Below are 21577 nucleotides of genomic sequence, written 5' to 3' on the forward strand. Positions count from 1 at the left end.
CCCTAAAACCAGACCCTAATATGCCCCGATCAACTAAGGAGAAAATCATTCAATCCCTGTGCAGAGAAACGAACCAGTTCCTGAGCAGAAAACCAACCAGTCCCTGAATACAAAATCTAGCCAACCTGAGCTCAAGGTACTGAAATCTGACCAATTCCCACCCTGAAAATCTTCCTGGTTGAAGAACTCCACCCCCTAAGAAGCCCTATATAAGCACTGTACCTGTTCAGTTTTCTGCTGCCTTCTTCCATTCTGGCAGAGGCAGCCACTTGTCTGGATTCTTCCCTCCCAATAAATTTTTTGAATGAGGTTTGGGTGAGACCTTCTTTCACCGGAATGGAGAAAGAGAGAAGTAACAACTTTTCTCAGGAGCCAGAGAAGAGCAGAGCAGGGCTGTAAGACTGTCACTGGGGAAACCTTCCCCTAGTGGATCAGAGTTATTACACTCTGGGGGACCAGAGCAGAATGATAACATCTTCCCTGGGAAAACCCTCGCCTGTGGGAGCAGAGCTGTTACATGGGGGAAACCTCTCCCTGGAGCAGGGCAGTAAGCTGCTATGCTTACTGTGGCCTGTGGTATTCCTTGGCTCCTGACTGCCAGGATCCCTTTCTACCTGAGCTGCTATGCTCACAGAGCTCAGAGCTAGTGAGAGACCCTGGGGTGAATGGTATTCTTGGGGATGGCACCTGCAGTTGTCCTCCAGCTTGCACATGAACACACGGGACAGACAGACACATGTAAGAGTCACAGCCTCAGTTCCTTGGCATGCATATCATTTTACTGTTTGTTTATTTATTTATTTATTTATTTATTTATTTATCTATCCCTATTTTACTGTGACTCCATGTGATGCTATGACCTATCATTTACACAGTTATGGGTTAGAATATATTAAAAATCAAGAGGAAGGAAAATCCCAGTCATTCAGAGAAAATAGGAGGACATGAGTCTTCATTTTGATCCTTGGGGAAGAACTGCTTGAGGTTGGGAAAGAATTGGGAGGAAGCTGGTGAGAACCAGAGCCAGGAAGGCCTGTGTGGTGAGGACTGTGGGCGAGCTGTGTGCAGTGGAGACACTGTAGAGGGGACCTGACGGAACAGGCAGAGCAGACCAGCTTCTTCAGCAGCTAAGCTGACTTACCCCTGGACCCAGAGGACAGGAATTCTCCTTTGTGAGGTGACAAAATGATGCCCAGATCAGGAAAGTGTTAGAAGCAAGGAAGCTGTCCCCGGTTTTAGTTGATTTGATGTGAGGTGCTCTGGAAAGGGTCCTGTATCTTCTGAGGCAGATAACTGCTGGTGACGGATTGAGTGCCGGCCATTGGTATCTTGGGAAAGCCCTGTGGTTTAGTAGCCTAGACACAAGGGTGAGAAATTTCTTACATGGCCAGTTTCAAAAGAATACTCTTCAAATGTAAAGATCTTAGGATATGAGGAAGTGGATTTAAAATAAGTCCTACATTCTTAAGTCAGGCAAACATTATTTTGGAGTGTTCTGGTATTTGGTATTCACATAAGGCTTTTTTCTTTATTCTTGAGACTCTGATGCATGTGTCCAATGAAATATGATCACATCCATCCCCATTTCCCTCCAGCTCTGCTTTGCCATCCCCCCTCCCAAACGTAATCCTTCTACCTTTATGTCTCCTCTTTTTTCTTTTTCTTTTCTTTTCTTTTCCTTTTTTTTAAATTTTCGAGACAGGGTTTCTTTGTAGCTTTTGGTTCCTGTCCTGGAACTAGCTCTTGTAGACCAGGCTGGCCTTGAACTCACAGAGATCCACCTGCCTCTGCCTCCCGAGTGCTGGGATTAAAGGCGTGCACCACCACTGCCCGGCTATGTCTCCTCTTTGTGTAACTTACTAAGTCCAGCTAGTGCGGCCCATATGTGCATGAGTGTGGAGCCATTCACTGGAACCTGGGCTCCTACTCAGTGCCACGTCCTCAAAAATGAGCATCTGCTGCAGCCATTATGAACTGCCAGTGGATCTCTAGGAAGGCTGGGGCCTGGAGTCACCCATACCATCTGTGCAGGTCCTACTGCTGCGTGAACTCTTGATTGCGGTAGCCCTACCATGCCCATTCTTTCAGTCCTCTGGAGACTTCCTAGAGTCTTAGGAAGTTAAGGTGGTGGTTGGTACAGATGTTTTATTCAGGGCTGTAGCGCAAGTTCTGTTTCTCCAAATAATGAGATGACTGTAGTTTTCCTTTATAAAGAAAGGTTTTTAAAGTTCTCATCTTGGACACTCTTTACTATTTGAAACAGAATTCAGCTTGGGAACGGTGAAGATGAGGAGGTAAACCCGCTGCAGCTGAGCCTTCTCACCTGGATTGAAGAAGCCGTGTTCCTGGCCATAAGCCACAGTCACACCAGCCTGCAGTCTGCCATTTGCCGTCTGACTGTGGCTCCTTCTGAGGCGGATGAGGAGCAGGGACAGCTGGTTGTCAGGTATCGTGGTTCATTCGTGTATTCAGTATGTAAATTGGCCGTGAAGTTACACATTGTGTATATGGACACAGGGCAAGACTTCCTTGTTAGACAATAGATCAAAATTGTGTCAAGAAATAGTAAAATGGAGCCTTCAAATAAGCAAAGCATTTGTAAGTTGTGTATTTTATTTAGTTATTCACTGAGATTTCACAAAGTAAACATTAGAATTTACTATTGATTTTAATAGATAATTACCGTGGTCAATCCTCATGGGCCAGTGTAGTAAAGAAACTACATTTACTTTTAAGTAGTATCATCAAACTTGGCCCTCCTCTTCTCTGTGTGGGTTTGTTTACACTAGAAAGCCTCCTTCTTTGCCAGTTCCCCATCCCCGGGCCTGAGCATGTTTCACTCATGACTTTACCTATGTCACGTAACAGTGTTGACAACTGAAGAGATTTCTGTCATTCAAGTCCTGGGGTATAGTAGAGAAAATTTCTGGCTAGCTCCCAGAATGCTTCAGGTTTCCAATGGAAGACTGGCTGCTTAGTCTTGTGCTCATTGGTTTGTAACTAAAGCTCTACCTGTTACCATGGTGATGTTAGCTCACAGCTTCATGCTGTGGAAGAAGCCTGCTGTGAAGATCTCTGTTGGCTGTGTTCTACATTAGATCCGTGCAGCCCTGAGTTCTGCAGATCCCTGCTTTCTGACAACACAGCAGTGGATTAGAAATGTCTACACTGTGTAGTTTCCACTGTCTTCAACATTAGTGTTCTAAGTTAAAAAGTCATTTATAGTTCTGATGTTTTAATTTTTGTTTCTCAAAAGACTACTTTTTTATATAAATACTAATGTCTCTAAGAGATGGAATGGCACTCATTCTTAAGTGTTGGTAGCCTGCATTTACTGTGACTATGCACTGTAAGCATGCTCTTCTGTGTGTTACCCATATGAATCCATTTATTTTCTTTTTTTTTTTTTTGGTTTTTCGAGACAGGGTTTCTCTGTGGTTTTGGAGCCTGTCCTGGAACTAGCTCTTGTAGACCAGGCTGGTCTCGAACTCACAGAGATCCACCTGCCTCTGCCTCCCAAGTGCTGGGATTAAAGGCGTGCACCACCACCGCCCGGCCCCATTTATTTTCTTTATACCTCTTTGACATATGTGCCCTCAGCACTATGTACTGTGGACTTGCCACTGAGGTCTAAAGAATCAGCTGACTGGTCTGGTCAAGCAGGAGCCAGATCCAGTCCCATTGTCCAGCTCAGTCTTCCCAGACTCTCTGGAGGGTAGTTTGTCCCTCATTAAATAGAGTCTACTTCTCTGTCTTTTTTTTTCTTCCTTCCTTGCTTTCTTTCTTTCTTTTTAAAGATTGATTAAAAATAAACGTCTTGAATGGAATCCTAGCATTGGCTTTGTTTCTGTAGGTGCCTTCTCCTTTAAGAAATTGTACTGTTTTCCATCATTTATTTATGTATTTAGGGGTCCCCAGGGTTGAACCTGGAACCCTGGATATGCTGGGGGAAGCACATATCCTCAACCTTCTTATTTTCTTTATGTTTATGGGTCTGTGCATCATGTACATGCAGTGCCTGTGGAAGCCAGAAGAGGGCATCAGATATTCTGGAGCTGGAGTTATGAGGAGTTGTGAGGAGTTGTGAGCGCCCTTGTGGATACTGGGGACTGAACTTGGGTCTTTTGTAAGAGCAGCCAATGCTCTAAACCGCTGTGCCATCTCTACAGGCCCACTCAGTGTTCCTTTTACTTTTTTTTGAGACAATGTTTCAATAAATAGCTCTGGCTGACATTGAATTCAGACTGTAGCCTAGACTTCTCTGGAATTTGCAGTTCTCCCTAAGTAGCTGTGAGATTGATTACAGGCTGATCTCACCAAGCCTACCTGATGCAGTTTATTTATTAAGAAGAAAGGTGGGTATTATGGCACATGCTTTTAATCTCAGCATTTGGGAGGTAGAGGCAAACAGATCTCTGAGTTCAAGGCCAGCCTGGTCAACATAATAAGTTCCAAGATAGTCAGAACTACATAGTGAGACCCTGTCTCAAAAACACAAACACACACACCAGCAAAGAATATGTCAGGAAGTCATTGCACTGCAGTACATTCTAATGAGCTGCCGCGTGAGTAGGAACAGGTAATCCCTACTCCATCTGTGACGCTTCCACTTTGCGTGTAAAGAATATATGTGTTACATCAACATAGGCAGTGTGTCCCGAAGTATCATTGTTAGTTTTCACTGTGGGAAAATCAGTGAATCCATTTTTAAGAAAGACTATCTCTTTTACACTTATCTTCTGTTTTTTTTTTTCTTCCTATGTATGTGTGTTTTGCTTTAGTTCATCTGTGACGGTGGATGGGGTCATCATTGGTTTATGTTGCAGTTCCAAAACCAAGTCATCTGTGGTCCAGCTGGCTGATGGCCAGCTACTCAGGTGCTTTTGGGGTGAGTATCGGAATTTTAGGAAAACAGACTTACAAATAAATAATTCCTGAGACTATGTACTTGTATCTTGTCAGCACTATTTGATTATTTATTGTTTTATTTATTTTATTTTTATTTATTTATTGATTGTTTATTCCCAATCTTTTTTAGTTATTATTATTGTTTTTGGCATGCAAAGTGAAGTTTTCATTACGGCATTTCCATGCATTGTTTTTGTTGATTGCCCTTCCCCACTTCTCTCTCACCGTCCTGGAGGCCCCTGACTCCCTTCTGTGTGTATGTCACTTGTATTCTGTTGCCCTCTTTTTTTATCCCCCCCCCCCCCCCCAGGGCCTCTTCTTCCCATCTCTTTACCTCCTTCGTAGTGTCATGGCCTATACCTACACTCCATACGCATAAAAAAATTAAAGTCTAGTGTCTTTGTATAAGAGAAGTGTGCAGTGCCTGTCTTTATGAATCTGAGTAGTTCACTTGGTTGTTTGCTGTTTTTTGCTTGTTTGCCTTGCTGGATTCCAGCCCAGGGCTTCATGCACCCTTGGCAAGCACTGTATTACTGAGTTACACCTCAGCCCAATGGCTAAGCCTCCTAGCCCTGGATGCCATGCTGTAGAACAGTGTTGATAGACCCAGTCTGCTATTGCTACTCTAGAGAAATGTGGAGAAGTCTAGATTTCTGTGTTTTTGTGTTGGCTTCTTTTGGGGGGTGAGAAGGGGATGTTGTTTATTTTGTCCTTTCAGTGCCTCATAAGAAAGAGCTGGTGAGCTATTTGTAAGCTAAATTTGCCAATCTTACTACAGACTCACCGGCTCTAACTGTGGAACCCTGGAAGAACGCTGAAGGATTTCCTGTTCAGTTTGCTCACCCATGCACACAGGTGGAAGTGGCCGTGATTGGAGGACAGGTAAATCAACACAGCGCAGGGAAGTTCACCATGGAGAACAGTCAGTGCCAAGGGCAGTGGGTGGAAAAGCATGGGTCTTGCAGCCGAACCTGTGTCTCCACCAAATCCCAGGGTCGTGACAGGAGATTCCTGCTCTCTCTTGGCCCCCACCTTCTTCATCTAGAAAAGGGGAAAGTCAGTCTTGTAAAATTCAGGAGAGAAGAGAAACCTCAAAGCCTGTCCTCAGTAGCACACCTTCTCCAACAAGGCCACACTTCCTAGTCCTTTCCAAATAATTACACCACTGGGAACCAACTATTCAGATACATGGGCCTATGAATGCCAGGGTCATTTAAGCCACCATCTTTTGATATAGATAGGAGAGTGAAGGCAAGGAGCAATGTATGATGGTAGCAAACAGTGAGGTGTTTGGGGATAACTAGAGGATGATAGTTAAAGTCTCCGAGGCAGTGGTGAGTGTGCAGAGACATAGAGAACATTCTTCCTAGAAAGGAGAGTAGTCCCAGGAGAAGGTTCTGGAATTACCTGAGTTTAGAAAGATGGCAGGGTACATGGCATTACACAGCAGATGCTGCAGACCACAGCCCCCTCCTGTTGTGCATCCTGGCTCGGGTCCTGCCTTAAGGTACAAGCTGTGCTGTTCTTCCCACTTGAGGTGGCACAGAGAAGGAGGATGACTTTGTCCCTGCCAGGAGTATAAGTCACTGTTCAGTATGACTCTTCACTTGACATAAATGAACAGAAATGTTGGGCATGAAGAGAAATAAACACTACTTTTTCCTTTTAATCTGATAAATAGTTAGCAGTGACCTCCTTTACCCTCACCCATGTTTTTTAGTCATCAGAGAGATGTGTTCTCCGTCTTGTTGGATATGTGGTTCTGGCTGCCCAGAGGAGAAGGTTGGAGAGGGATGGAAGGAAATAAGAGGGGAGGTCAGCGAAGACTTTCGGGTGTGCAGTCAAAGAGAGGAATGAGATCGGTTCAAAATGAGTGCAGTCGATAGAGTAGCTTGCTTGATTGGGTGGTGGCATGTCCCTGAGCATGGCACTAGCCTTGTCTTAGACAGAGGCTCAGGGAATCCCAGAGCACTAGAACTGCATGGTGAAGACCATAGGTGTAAGTGCTTGTGAATAGAGTTACATGTAATTTCACTTTTGTTTCTTTGCAGGAGTGTGTCCTTGGTCTGACTGACAGGTGTCGCTTTTTCGTCAATGACACTGAGGTATCTAGTCTTGGGTTGGATTGGTCTTTCTCACAGTGTCCTTTCCAAGTACAAACTCTAACTTCCCTTGGGCTTAATTTGCTTGTTGCAGGTTGCATCAAATATCACGTCATTTGCAGTGTGTGATGAGTTTTTACTGTTGACAACCCATTCCCATACCTGCCACTGTTTTTCCCTGAGATGTGCTTCACTTAAAAGTAAGCTTTTTCTCTACAAAATGGGGGTATCCCCCTTTTCCAGTATCTTGAAGTCTTGATGATTTTTAAATTCTTTACCTACTTTGGCTGTTTACCACAGAGTCCTGGTCTTATTTATTATCTTATAAAATATATATATATATATATATATATATATATATTTTACATTGTGTTGGTGTATGTGCAAATGTGCATACCCTTACCTTTGTGAATGTGCATGTGGGCACACCGGTGTCCATGGAGACCAGAGGCATTGAATACTCTGGAAACTGGAATTACGGTCAGTTGTGAGTTGCCCAGTGTGGGTATTAGGAACTGAGCTTGGGTCCTCTGAAAGAGCGGTGCATACTCTTAACTCTTGAGCTGCCTCTCTAACCCCTCAACATAGTATCTTTGCTAAATCGTTTTGTTTCAATTCCTAGGGACTTCACAAATCAAATCCTAACTTAAGTAACACATTCTAAAAAATTCTTGATGAAGTTTTATTAAACAGATCATCTAATACTTTATAGATCCCCCACAGGCTGTGTGCTCTAACTCTTTGTCGTGATTCTTTCTCATTGCTCAACTACCATTGTACTTCTGGACGTCATCTTGTGGTTTGTGGGGGATTAGCACTGAGTTTTGTTGCATTGCCTCCCCCTCTCTCCAGTATTCCTTATTCCGAAAGGCCTGCTTATTTTTCTTGTTGCTGACTTGGAAACAGGAACCCTTTCTGCCATTGGTATGATTATAGTGTGAAGGTCATGCTAAGAAATAGAATTGCTGCTTCAGTTCCTGTATTTCCCAGTTGCTTAGGAAACTGTGTATGTGAGTATGTGAGGGTCCTTTGCAGCAAGGAGATTATAGGAAGGCCCAGGAGTCTTGAAACTGAGTGGGAGAGCACCGGGACTTGCCATTAGCTGAGTTTCAAATACGGGGCAGATTCAGCGGGAGTTAATGGAGTGTGGCCTTGCTGTGGTCATTCTCAAGTCTCAGTCAGTGATATTTTTAGTGTTACAGACTGGTCTGTGTGCCAGTAATGAGGCCAACGGAGAAAGCCTACGGAGAGTGGAGAGGGGCTCCCGGATTGTCACAGTTGTTCCCCAGGACACAAAGCTTATACTACAGGTAAGCTCGGTCCTTCAGACTTTCTGTTGTCACTTAGTCACCTCCACAGAGTACTTATGTGTTGTAGGAGGCTGCTTGTTCATTTCCCTGTCGCACAGACTCCTAAATAACCACACAGAAACTGTATTAATTAAATCACTGCTTGGCCAATCATTGTAGCATATTTCTAGCAAGCTCTTACATATTAAATTAACTCCTTTTCATTATTTCATAATTTACCACAAGGCTCATGGCCTACTGGCAAGGTTCCAGTTGGCAGCTCATGTCTTTCCCCTCTGGTGGCTACATGGCATCTCTGACTCCGCCTTCTTTCTCCCAACATTCAGTTTAATTTTCCCACCTTGCTCTACTCTGCTAAGCCACTGGCTGAAACAGATTCTTTATTAACCAATGGTATTCACAGTATACAGAGGGGATTCCCACATCATGTATAGGCTGCATTTTCGGCTCTATTGTACTTTTCAGCCTACTACAACCCTTCTTTCTTGGCTCTCTGTTGGCTTTATGTGAAGGAATGTTGATTAATAAAAGCTCTGACCAATAAGATTTAAAGGGAAACTTGCTTGAAAGTCAAGATAAACATTGAACACAACTGGATTCTACTAATTGTTCATTGTATAGCATTGTGGTGGTTCAGGAAGAGTTAAGTGGAACTGTGATCCTACTGCTTCAATGATTTCCCAATTGATTAGAGATGTTTGATTTCTTTTGAGATGCCGAGGGGAAACTTGGAGGTTGTTCATCATCGGGCCTTGGTCTTGGCTCAGATTCGGGACTGGCTGGACAAGTAAGCTGCCTGTGACTGTTCCTGTGTGCACGTAAGGACATGTAGTCCAGGCTCCTGTGGTAACTAACTATACATTTGGAAAAGAAAGTAGTGTGTCAACTGTTAGGTTTTTCCTTCTGTAGTTTCAGACTGAAAATTGGGAGGACTTATTTATTATATGGGTTGTAATCTGATTATAGCCGGTCTGTGTTGTAATGAAAATATACTAGGCCAGGGAACTTAGTTTCTCATGAAATATGCTTTTTGTCCATTTTCTCTGTCTTTGCAGTCTTATGTTTAAGGAAGCATTTGAATGCATGAGAAAACTGAGAATTAACCTCAATCTGATTCACGATCATAACCCTGAGGTAGTTTGTGCATTTGACTTATCCTCTGACTTTACTCTTGAGCGAAGACGATCTGAACTGTAACGCTGTGCTCTTTCCTTCGATAGGTATTTCTTGGGAACGTTGAAGCCTTCATAAAGCAGATAGATTCCGTAAATCATATTAACTTGTTCCTCACAGAACTGAAGTAAGTATTTTGATAATTTGTGTGCATCATATTCTAAGTATTATCTCTTGATAAAGAAATCAAACTCATATAGCTGGAGAACAGAAGTCTCTTTAAACATAAAAAGTCACTGTCGCAGTGATGGCCAGCAGGGCTTCTCCTCTAGACCTTTAGCAATGGCAGTTTTAAGCTCTCCTCCTGAACTGTTATTTGGCTGATTTCTTAGGTTTGCTGTAAAACTATTCTTCTCATGAGATTGCCATCAGATATGATCCTTTCTCTGTAATGATTTTTCCCAACTTTTTTTTTTTTTTTAGTTTTATAATAGATTTATTTTTAAAGGGTAAAACACTCAGACAATTTAAATACAAGTCCAACAGAACCGCTGTCAGTCAGCCATGATGCAATTGGGCATTCTCGGAGTTCTCCGGATGAGGAAGAAGGCTCTGAAACTATTCATATACATCCTTCTTATCTGCAATGTAATCTACAATTTCTTGTGGACACATTAACTTCTCTGCATCTATATCAGGAATTTCAAATCCAAATTCGTCTTCCATGGCCATAATAATCTCCACTTGGTCCAAACTGTCTAAGCCCAGGTCCTTCATAAAATGAGAATTTACTGAGAGCTTTTCTGGGTCATTCTTGTCATAGAGTTTCAAGACATACAGCACTCCGTCCTTAATTCCCTCTAACGTCGAAGGGGGTGCGTCACTGTACTGGCGTCACAAATGTGTGACCAGGCACCTGCATGAGGGCCAGGGCGGACTGCAGAGTCTGGACCTCCTTCGGATTCCCTCAGGGCAGACAGTGGTGCTGAGTGGCCGGGCCAAGGCCAGTGTGGGAAGCCGGGGCAGCGGCGCAAAGGCCGCGGGCAGGCGGCGGACACAGACAGAAAGGACACAAGCCGCCATGGCTGCGCCAACCCAGAATGCACTGCCTCTCATGCTGACTGTTGGGAATGTCTAGTGACACCACCCAGGCTCTGTAGTTCCTGCTGTCCTGTCCACACACCCTCTTCTTGTTTTAGATAATGGCAAAGGAAGCAGCACTCCATTTATTTCACCTTGCATAGCATTGGCTAGAATATGCTCTTAGTGTGGGGTAGTTAACTGCTACAAAATGTGTAGTACTCCGACCAGTGAGTTTCCCCACGTTTCCACATCATTTAATCCAGCACATCCACTCTCCACTAGTCCTTGTGCCCCAGCTCTTGGGCAGCTACTGTTTCAGCACAGGTCAGCCTTGTCTGTTTAACTACATAATGTAGCCAGAAAGTATTTACTGTGGTGTGAATATAGCGGCTTTCACTGCTGGAGTTGAGCTCAGCCGTATTTTGCATGCATCACTAGTTCATTTATTTTGAATTGCTCATGGTGTGCTGCTGTGTAAATTACACTATCCTTTCTTCATTCTCTGGTTACCTGGACACCTTGGTTGTATCCTGCTTTAGACTTTTGTGGGTATGTTTGATTTCTCAGTACTTGAATAATTTTCCTGGTCTCTTTTTGTTTATTGTCTCAGAAGCCTGCCTAATGTATGCTAGTAGTTGGATCACCAGACTGTTTGGTAAGTGACCTGTTCATACCTTTGGTTCTTAGGGAAGAAGATGTCACGAAGACTATGTACCCCCCACCGGTGCCCAATACTGTCCAGACATTCAGGGATCCTGACAAGAAGAAACTTGACCTGATCTGTGATACCATGAGGGTAGCTATGGAGAACATCAATCCTCACAAGTGGGTGCTGTTTTATTGTTGGCTTCTCTGGAACAGCAAGATATGGAGGTAGATGTCCTTGTCCAGCTCATTCTTCCTGTCATTCTGGTGTTTCACTTACTGCCTCAGGTACTACCTGTCAATACTCACATCTCACGTGAAGAAAACGACCCCGGAACTGGAAATTGTGCTGCAGAAGGTACACAAGCTTAAAGGTAGAGACCTGCACACAGACACCTGCTTGACTTGTTCTTGACAGTCATTGTTCTTGACCATCACTGTGTCACTGCACTCCACAGAGTTAACAGATGGCTCTTTGGGTCACCATTTTCAAATGTAAAGATTTTGAGTGCAGAGCATTTTATGAATGAATTGAAAGCATATGTTCATCTTCTGTCCTAGTCTGTCAGAAAGTCTTAACGCTTGGTCTGTTCTGTTCTTGTTTCTCTCACTCATATAAATGTGTGTGTGTGTGTGTGTGTGTGTGTGTGTGTGTGTGTGTGTAGGCAAGGCTCATACTGGCCTCAAACTCACCATGCAGCTACAGATGACCTTGAGTTTCTGATCCTCCTGTGTCCACCTGAGTACTGGAACTACAGAAGCACACCAGCATACCTGGTTTTATGTGGCATGGGGAGCAAATGCCTGGCTTCATGTGTGCTAGACAAGCCCCTGACTGACCAAGCTCTACCCTCACCCTCTTTTTCCTTAAACACCAGCAAGAAATGCTCCCCCTGGTCCTGAGACTGTGAGTGCAGAGGAGGCCTTGAAGTACCTGCTGCTCCTGGTAGATGTCAACGAATTATATAATCATTCTCTTGGAACCTATAACTTTGATTTGGTTCTCATGGTAGCCGAGAAATCACAAAAGGTATGTGGAGTTCATATTTTTTGCACCATTTTGAAACTTGTTAATCATTCTAGTGTGGGACCCTGTTCTTTAGAGAGCAATACTCTATCTAATGCTATGAGTGGATCCAGATTTGAGTCTCCACAGTGTAGTTGATTTTTTTTTTTTTAAACTCTTTGGGGGTTTGCCACCCAACTCCCAAATGAAAACATGGAGGCTTATTCTTACTTATGAATGCCCGGCCTTAGCTTATCCTGTTCCTAGTGAGCTTTTCTAACTTAAATTATGCTGTTTCTTTTTAATTATGTTTTGCCTTTGGGCTTTTTACCTTTCTTTATTCTATATATCTTTCTTTTTTTCTTATTCTGTGGCTGGCTATGTTACTAGGTGGCTGGTCCCTGGCGTCTTCTTCTCCGTCTTTTCTCGCTCCTCGCTCTCTTCCCTAGATTTCTCTTCCATTTTATTCTCTCTGCCCGCCAGCCCCACCTGTTCCTCTTTCCTGCCTAGTTACTGGCCTCTCAAGTCTTTATTAGACCAATCAGGGTGGTGGGCAAAGTAAAAGAGCTTTACAAGGTTAAACAAGTGCCACATAAAAGAATGCAACACATATTTTCATTATTAAACAAATATTCTACAGCATAAACCAGTGTAACACATCTTAAACTAATATTCCACAACACCGCAGCTAGTGTTCCTAAACCCTGTATATTTCTATGTGTATCCACTTTTCTTTTTTAATCAGGATCTCTTGCTGACTTGGAACTCACTAAGAAGAGTAGATTGGCTGACTGGCCAGTATGCCTCAAGGACCTGACTGTGTCCCCTTCTTCCCTAGTGCCAGAATAACAGGCCCATGCCGCGAGGCCTGGCTTCTGTGTGGGTTCTGGAGATCTAACTCAAGGTCCTCCATGCACTAAGCTGTGAATCAGCTTAGTAGGCACCGTACAGAGCAGGAGGTGGTAGAACTCATAGACTCAGGCCCAGCTCAGTACATTTTATCTTCATAATTGGCATGGGTGCCATGTCATGGAGGGTCATTTCATGAGAACCAGGCCTGATTCTTTTAGGGGTGCTTAGGTTCACTGTTGACTGTCTTCTAGACTATAGGCATGTTGTTTTCCTTATCAGCCTGTTATGGAGTTGATGTTAGTCATTACTATTCCAAATTTAAACTCATAACTCCAAAATATGAAAGTAGTTTTCCCAAAGCTTGTTTTGATTTAATGTATTATATGATATATAATTGATATAGAAGTATAGCATACATTTAAAATTGTTATTCTCTTTTTATTGTCTTCATTAGAATTTGTATTACATAAATATTACAAGTAATAACTTTTTTCTTTTAGGATCCTAAGGAATATATTCCATTTCTTAATGCACTTAAGAAAATGGAGATTAATTACCAGCGGTTCACCATAGACAAGTACTTGAAACGATATGAAAAGGCTCTTGGGCACCTCAGCAAGTGTGGTGAGTATGGGGATAGTGTTTACTACTGCTTCAAAGCTTCTTTGGAGCCAGGCAAGCTTTAAGATAAGATAGGAAATTACCCTAGTCCAATGGCTTCAGTCCCCTCCACTCTGAAGAACTTGATGGTTCATGCCCTGAAAGTAAAGCAGGTCTCTCTTCCTGAGCTGGGGGACCCTTGCTGAGAGCAGGTCCTTTGTGGGTTAGGACTGAGCTCCTCCTAAAATCCCTTCAGTGCCTTGATCAGAGCTAGTGGATAATCCCGTCGCATGGTGTCTGTCAGTATGCTTGCCTACAGTGAGTGGTTTGCACTTGTGCAGTTTAACAGGCAGTGATGGTGTAGAACCACACACAACACCTCCGCTGTCCAGTGCTGGAACAGTTGTGACTTGTCACTGAGGACGCCTATGGTGCCTGATAAGTGTGCATTCATCTACTTCCATGGACACTCTGATTCAGCTGAACGGGAGTGAGGCCCGGGGGAGCGTTTAATGAGCTCCCAGGTATTCATTTTGAACGTGAGGAGGTATTGAGCAGAATTCCTAGTGCAACCCTGTCCAACCTGATCTTTCTTACCTCAGAATGTGGAGCAATGCTCACCAAAAATTCTGATTTGAAGCTGTTCTTTAAATTGTAGAAACTGTAAAAGGTTCATGGTTGGGAGGAGATGAGCGATGGCCAAGTCAACACAGTTCTTGTTTTGTAAGCAGGAAGACCTGAGTTCATTCCATAAAACCCACACACAAAAAAGCTGGGTTTAGTGGCATGTGCTTGTAATCTGAGCTTTAGGAAGGTGTACAGGAGGATCCCTGGGTTCCATTGGCCAATCAGTCTAGCCTACTTGGCAAGCTTTGCACGGTGAGAGACCCTGTTACAAAAATCAAGGTGGACAGTGCCTTCTCAGGAGTGTCGGCTGAGGACATGAGGACCAACAGCTCAGGCTATCCTCTGGCCTCCACATGCATTCTCACACATGGGCACATGAGCACACATAGAAAAGTTCCACATTACTGTTGCTTAGGAAACATAGGTGTGAATGAAAGCCATTATACTTCCACAGTCTTATACCTGTGTTTTTGTAAATCTTATTTTTGCAGGACCTGAGTATTTCACAGAATGCTTGAATTTGATAAAAGATAAAAACTTGTATAAGGAAGCTCTGAAGTTATATCAGCCACAGTCACTGCAGTACCAGGTGTGTGGTAGGTGAACTGTGAAATGAGGTCTCCTGATTCTGCTTTGCGAATTAGTTGGACATGAGGACATGTTGAGTCCAAACCCTGTCCTTGGCTTCATGGTTTGTCCTACAACCAGTCAGTCTCATCTTGAACTTGTTAGGAGAAATCAGCAAGGGCAAAAGTATTTCAGGCATTCTTTGTTTATCTCTAGGTTTTTTTTTTATGTACCAGGTACTTTGCTTCTAAGTTAAATCCTCCTTATAAACTGATGGGTGTTGTGCCCAGTTACAGATGGGGCCACAGCTTGTGTAAGAGTCAGAACTGCAGAGTGGCATGCCCAGATGCTGAAATGAGGCTCTGTGAGCACCAGTGGCCATCCATTCCTGTCTGTTTCTCTGCCGTGCTGCTGCCAGCAGGGTTTTCGTTTGTCTGTAAATTATGTGCATGTTCTTCTAGTTTACTTTCCTAGTGCTGTGATAAGAACAGCGTGAGGAAGAAAGGGAGGAACCTGATGCAGGAACTGAAGCAGAGACCATGGAGGAGTCCTGCTAACTGGTTTGCTTGACGGCTCATGTTCAGCGTCCTGTCTTACATAGCTCATGCCAATGTGCCCAGTGAAGACACTGCTGCTCATAGTGAGCTGGTTCCTTCTGTAGCTGTTAGAAATCAAGAAAGAGCCCCACAGACATAGCCACATGGCGCTCTAATGGAGGCATTCCTCAGTGCAGGGTCCCTCTTTCCAAGTGGTTTTTTTTATTAAATATTTATTTATTATGTATGCAATATTCAATATCCTGTCTATATATATGCCTGAAGACCAGAAGAGGCCACGAGACCTCACTACAGATGGTTGTGAGCCACCATGTGGTTGCTGGGAATTGAACTCAGGACCTTTGGAAGAGCAGGCAATGCTCTTAACTGCTGAGCCATCTCTCCAGCCCCTTTCCAAGTGTTTTGACAACCAAGATGAGCTATCACACAAGTCTCTCTGTGACTGAGCCATGCCAGCTGTTCATTATTATTACTACCATAGTTATCATTATTCTTATCTCTGTGTGTACACCGGGTTCATACAGGTTTCCACAGAGGCCAGAAGAGAGGGTTGGCTCCTTTGAAAGTGGAGTTGCAGGCAGTTGTCAGCTACTTGATGTGGGTGTTAGGAACTGAGCGTGCTTCTCTGCAAGAGCAGCTCTGAGATCTCTCTGTAGTCCACATGCCAACCTCTTTAACGGCACTTTCCGCCATCCTTGGGATTTTCAGTTAACTGCAGCTTGTTCCCGAGATGCTGTGTTGTTTAATCACAACCTTCCAGCCCTCTGCTGTGTCCTTTCTTGAGTCCACCTGCCCATGGGCTTTCCGAGTCCCTTTAAAGCCATTCTTAGATAGGGACCAAGTAAACTGATGATTTGTTGTTTTGTGTCTGCCAGACTGTGGCTTCCAGAAGGGCAAGGACTATGTGTTGTTTTCCTGTGTCTCTGCTTCACCCTAAGCCTTGGCAATGCAGGGTTCAGCATATGGCTGCCTGGCAGCTCTGGTTTCTCATCTTCCCCAGCTCCAGTGACATTAACCTCATTGCTTCTCAGGTCTACTGTGCATGTTCTTGCCACATAGCCCTTGTGCCTTACCTGCTCTCTCTTGACTCTTGACAAAGCTTCATTTCCCTGTAGCCTTCAGAGGTGGCAGAGATGGCATGCCTGTCATTCTTGGTCATTTTATCTTCTTCTATGTTTATAAACCATGCTTTGCTAGTTGAGGCCATTCTCTGTGGCCGTCTGAACAAAAGCTTAAATGTGCTGTGGTTTTGTTGTCATTGTTTTTTTAATATTTATTAAATAAGTATTATATCTTTAGTACAGTTTTGAGTAGAAAAAGAAAGAAGCTAACATAGCCTGCATTGGAAGCTATGTACTACACTATAAAGAAACTACTGTCACATTTCACCAAATCTCCATGTCTTGTCACAGGCAATCAGTGTTGTTTATGGGGAACACCTGATGCAAGAGCACCAGTATGAGCCAGCAGGATTTGTTTTTGCCCGGTGTGGGGCCCATCAAAAGGCTCTCTCCGCATTTTTGGCTTGCGGCAGCTGGCAGCAAGCTCTCTGTATAGCTAGCCAGCTTCAACTCTCCGAAGACCAGATGGTGGGCCTTGCTAGAACTCTGGCAGGTAAGCAGGGCCATTCTGTGTTCACTCTTTGAAAGGTTTGTGTTTATTGCTTTAATTGGTAATTTTGTAAATAAGTTTAGGGCAACATTCCTTGAGACAGGCTCATTCTAGTCAGTCATACTTAGAACATTCTTTTCAATAGAACAGCAGTCCCAAAAGCACCTCCAAATGTGTTGGTGTACTATAAAAAGCAGTTTATTTCTCTGGCCTGGGTACTGATAGATCCTCTGTTATGTAGCTTTGCAGTCCCTCAAGACAGGAGATTGTGGCTGCAAACGGCCTCAAAGTTACACTGTATTATCTGGCCATATTACTCATTGACCCTTAGACATTATGGCCACACTTAATAGTGTTGCTGAGATGGCCTTTCAAGAAAGTAAAGATGAAGTTTTGGATGGAACTATTTGGATGTAGCACATATATAGTTGAAAACCATAATAATCAGGACTGGTGTGAACAATACGAGATGCACAAGCAGAAAGTCAAGGCAGCTGAGTGGCTGAGTTGAGGGATTTCCTGACCTGGGGACGAGGCTAGTACTTCCGACTTCTGAGAGTAGAGCAGAGTTTAAGGACCCTGCGAGAGGCAAGGAGGGCTCTGGCCTCAGCAGTGCTTGAGATAAAGAAATGCTTGTATTTGTTTTGTTTTCGAGTGTTTCTCTGTGTAACAATCTTAGCTGTCCTGGAACTAGCTCTTGTAGAGCAGGCTGACCTTAAACTCACAGAGATCCACCTGCCTCTGCCTCTTGAGTATTGGGATTAAAGGTGTGTGCCACCACCGCCCGGCTTAATGCTTGTATTTCTTTCTCTCCTTTCTGTTCTCCAACATGAGTTTGAGGTGAAGGGTAATTCAAACCAGAGCATTCTTTAACAAAGTCTTGTATACATTGTTAATGGTCCAAAAAAACTAAAAGGGCAGTTCTGAAACAAGCTTCCAAACTTGTAGGTAGCATGTGTGTGTTTCTGTGTCCTACTTACAGCTGAACTTCCTGTTCATCATGGAATATACGAAGTTACTGCAGATGTTGATTGGCAGGATGTGCAGCGGGCATGGACAAGGCATTATTTTTTAAAGATTTTTATTAATTATGTATACAGTGTTCTGCCTCCATGTATGCCTGCATGCCAGAGGAGGGCACCAAACCTCATTACAGATGGTTGTGAGTTACCATGTGGTTGCTGGGAATTGAACTCAGGACCTCTGGAAGAGCAGTCAACATTCTTAACCTCTGAACCATCTCTAGCCCCTGAACAAGGCTTTTTTAAAGACATTGTTGTATAGTGTCTTAGACACTGTTCTATTACTGTGAAGAGACACCGTGACCACAGCAACTCTCCTAAAGAAAAGCATTTAACTGGGGCTTGCATACATCTTCAGAGGTTTAGTCTATTATCCTCTTGTCAGGGAACACGGTGGCATGCAGGTAGAGATGGTGACTGAGAGTTCTAATCCATGTCTACAGGCAGAGAGAGCACTGGGACTGACTTAGGCTTTTGAAACCTCCAAGCTTACTCCCAGTTACATTTCCTCTAACAAGGCCATACCTTCTAAGAGTGCCACTCCTAAAACATTCAATACACTAGCCTGTGGGAGCCATTCTTTTTCAAACCACTCCATACAGCACAGTTACTTTGTATACACATTTAATTTGTATTAACAAACAAACAAGCCAGCAAAGATGAAAACAATGTAGCTGCTTCACTAGTGGAAGTGGTTATGTGGCCTTTTTACATTAGTAATTGTCCTTGATAGGGGTAGGATGGAACAGAAGAACCTCGTAGCCTCTTAGTAGCACTGGGGTTTTGTGTGCCAGATATAGTCTGGTTTTTCCAGCTAGAGTGATTGTAGGAGCTAAGGACTGCCTGACGGCTGCCAGCATAACCATCTACCTCCATCTAGTGCCCACCTTGAGAATCACAGTCTCTGCCTACACAGGAAGAAATGGGTTAGCGAGAGATGCCAGTTAGTTGCCCATTTACATGCCTTTGGAAGCATTTTTTTTTTAAAGCTAGTTTTGGCAATATGTGATTTTTTTTTTTCAAATCCTCTGATTAATTTAGATTTCTTTACTAGGCAGGGTAGCTTCTGTAATCCAGGAGCCACAGCAGAGGAATTCAGCTTTAGGCTGGCCACGTAGGATACAGAGTGAGACTGTGGGTTAGGGGTGTGTGTGCTTCATGTTGTGTGTGCACCTGTTGTCATCACAGAAACTGAGAAGCTTCTAGTCTGGTGCGTTGTGAGGACAGCAGTGGAAGTCAGTTTCTGTTTACTGTCTTTGCAGGAAAGCTGATGGAGCAGAGGAAACACACTGAGGCAGCCTTAGTCCTGGAGCAGTATGCCCAGGTGAGTCTCTCCCCTGGTGAAACGGAAGGAACCATGGTAATGGTTAGGACTTGTGCTGATTTGACAGAGGACAGCTTTCAGGGGGTTCTTCTCTCTTTCTACCACGGGCCCCAGGGAACAAACTAAGGCTGCCAGGTTCATGAGGAAAGTGGCATCGTTATCATTGTTATTATTAGTTTTGTCTTTCTGAAACAGTCTCAGACTAGCCTATACTGACCTTGAACTCCCAGTTCTCCTGCCTCTGACTTTAAGGTACTGGGATTATAAGCATAGGCCACCACACCTGATTTGTGAAAGGTTTACAGTTGTAGTTGTTGTGTTAGGATTTTTTAGAGGGATAGAATGAATATATATTAAGAGGAAGAGACACTGGGTGACCTTCCTCAGTATGCTCTGAGTATTCAACAATAGCTGTCTTCCTACTGGAGAAATAAGAACACTAGCTACTCATTCCATGAGGCAGGGTGTATCAAAGGTCTAGAGGCTTCCTGAAGAGCTGCTGGAAGCCCAAGGTCTGGGTTCTGATAGCCGTGAAGGAATGTAGCAGCAGCAACAGGGTGGATAAACTCACCGGCAGACGAAAACAAAGCTTTCCTTCCTACTTTCTTTAGTCTGGGCTGCCACCAGAAGGTGCCACCCATGTTTAGGTTGGCCTTCCTACTTTAAATAACCTGATGAAGAAAGTCTCAGAGCTGCCAGCAGCTGTCTCTTAGTTGAGTCCAGATTCAGTCAAGCTGATAATCAAGGTTAACTCTCACACTCATAGACATACTTAGGACATAGTTGTGTTGTTAGGACATTTCAGGGTCTATCATGGATTAAGACTGAAAGATTATAATTTGTATTTCAGTAGATACTATAAGAAACTACTTGGGGTGGGGTGGCAGCCGCCACTCCTGTGGCAGTTAACAGCTGTCTGTAGCCCCAGTTCCAGGGGGTCCCATGTGCTCTTCTGACCTCCGTGGACACTAGGCACGCACAGGGTGCATAAACATACATGCAGGCAAAACACTCATACAGAAAAAATAAAGAATAAAAGTTTTTAAAAGAGAGATTGAGTTGAAAGATCAGTGAATAAGTTGCCTGAGAGGGTAGAGAGATTAGAGGAAAGATTAAGAACAAAGTTGTGCCCAGCGGTGGTGGTGCACGCCTTTAATCCCAGCACTCGGGAGGCAGAGGCAGGCAGATCTCTGTGAGTTCGAGACCAGCCTGGTCTCCAAGAGCTAGTTCCAGGACAGGCTCCAAAACCACAGAGAAAAACCAAAAAAAAAAAAAAAAAAAGAACAAAGTTGTGTTTCCACTGAAATGCCCCTCACTTACCCTGGGTACCCTCACTTACCCTGGCACCCGCTGTGTTATCTGTGGCTCCATAGTCACACAAGTCAGTCACTCACAGCAGACACTTACTGCTTCACCATCTGTGGGCCAAAAATCTGATAGTGTTTAGCTTGGGGCTTAAAGTCACTGATTTCAGACTTACTTTGCCCCCCCCCTTCTTTTGTTTGTGTGTGTGTTTCTGTGTAGACCAGAAAAGGACATTGGGTGTCCTCTGTCACTCTGGCTATTCCTTTGAGGCAGGATCTATATCTGTGCTAGGTTGGAAGCCAGCACGCCTCAGTGCTCCTCCCGTCTCTGTCCACTCTGAGCTTACTGTATGTGTTTGTGGGAATGCACCGCCTGCCAGGCCTTATGATGGTGGAGCAGGCACCATTAGCCACTGAGCCATCTCTCCAGCCCCCTTCCTTTCTAACGTAAGCATATATTAATGCTGTCATTGTTTAGCTCCATTCAGCAGCTTCTTGTGTGTTGTGCCTTCGTTTTCTAAGTTCCCTTGTGATTTCTTCATTGACCTGTGGGTTGTTTCAAAATTATTTAACCCCCAGATATTTTTCAGCCATATCTTACTGATTTCTACTTCTGTTTTGATTATATACTTTAAAAATTAAGTATTAGACCGAAATATGGTCTCTTTTAGAGGAAGTTGTGTGTGTAAATGGTGTGATGACATGTTCTCTTAGTTACTTTGGGATGGTCAGTTGACTGTGCTATTCTGGCTTTTTATGTCCTTATTGGTTATACTCTGAGTTGCTGGAAGGAAAGAGTCTGTTTAAATTTCCGGTGTTTATCTATTCTTTTATTCTGCAAGTGTTTGCTTTCTGCATTGTCAAGCTATGATGTAGGTAGATGCCTGTTCATGGTCATCAGATACTATTCATCTCTTTATTTCTGTTAAAATTCCTTATATACTTT

The 21577-nt window shown here is 43.7% G+C and overlaps 1 protein-coding gene and 1 pseudogene across 1 annotated transcript in view; one reads left to right on the plus strand and one right to left on the minus strand.

Annotated features, from left to right (window-relative positions):
- The window catches only part of Elp1 (elongator acetyltransferase complex subunit 1), a 58426-nt gene that overhangs the window by 23625 nt on the left and 13224 nt on the right, over positions 1-21577 (plus strand). The window contains exons 14-29 of the mRNA XM_057790493.1: positions 2264-2446; positions 4782-4888; positions 5687-5790; positions 6960-7013; positions 7105-7210; positions 8205-8320; positions 9034-9107; positions 9376-9454; positions 9541-9620; positions 11204-11341; positions 11450-11535; positions 12040-12191; positions 13520-13643; positions 14738-14835; positions 16783-16984; positions 19266-19327. Coding sequence (XP_057646476.1) covers positions 2264-2446; positions 4782-4888; positions 5687-5790; positions 6960-7013; positions 7105-7210; positions 8205-8320; positions 9034-9107; positions 9376-9454; positions 9541-9620; positions 11204-11341; positions 11450-11535; positions 12040-12191; positions 13520-13643; positions 14738-14835; positions 16783-16984; positions 19266-19327 — 1765 coding nt within the window. The remainder of the gene's footprint in view (positions 1-2263; positions 2447-4781; positions 4889-5686; positions 5791-6959; positions 7014-7104; positions 7211-8204; positions 8321-9033; positions 9108-9375; positions 9455-9540; positions 9621-11203; positions 11342-11449; positions 11536-12039; positions 12192-13519; positions 13644-14737; positions 14836-16782; positions 16985-19265; positions 19328-21577) is intronic.
- On the minus strand, positions 9918-11162 carry LOC130887843 (acyl carrier protein, mitochondrial-like; annotated as a pseudogene).

Source organism: Chionomys nivalis, chromosome 16 (genome assembly GCF_950005125.1).
Source record: "Chionomys nivalis chromosome 16, mChiNiv1.1, whole genome shotgun sequence".
Lineage (NCBI taxonomy): Eukaryota > Metazoa > Chordata > Mammalia > Rodentia > Cricetidae > Chionomys > Chionomys nivalis.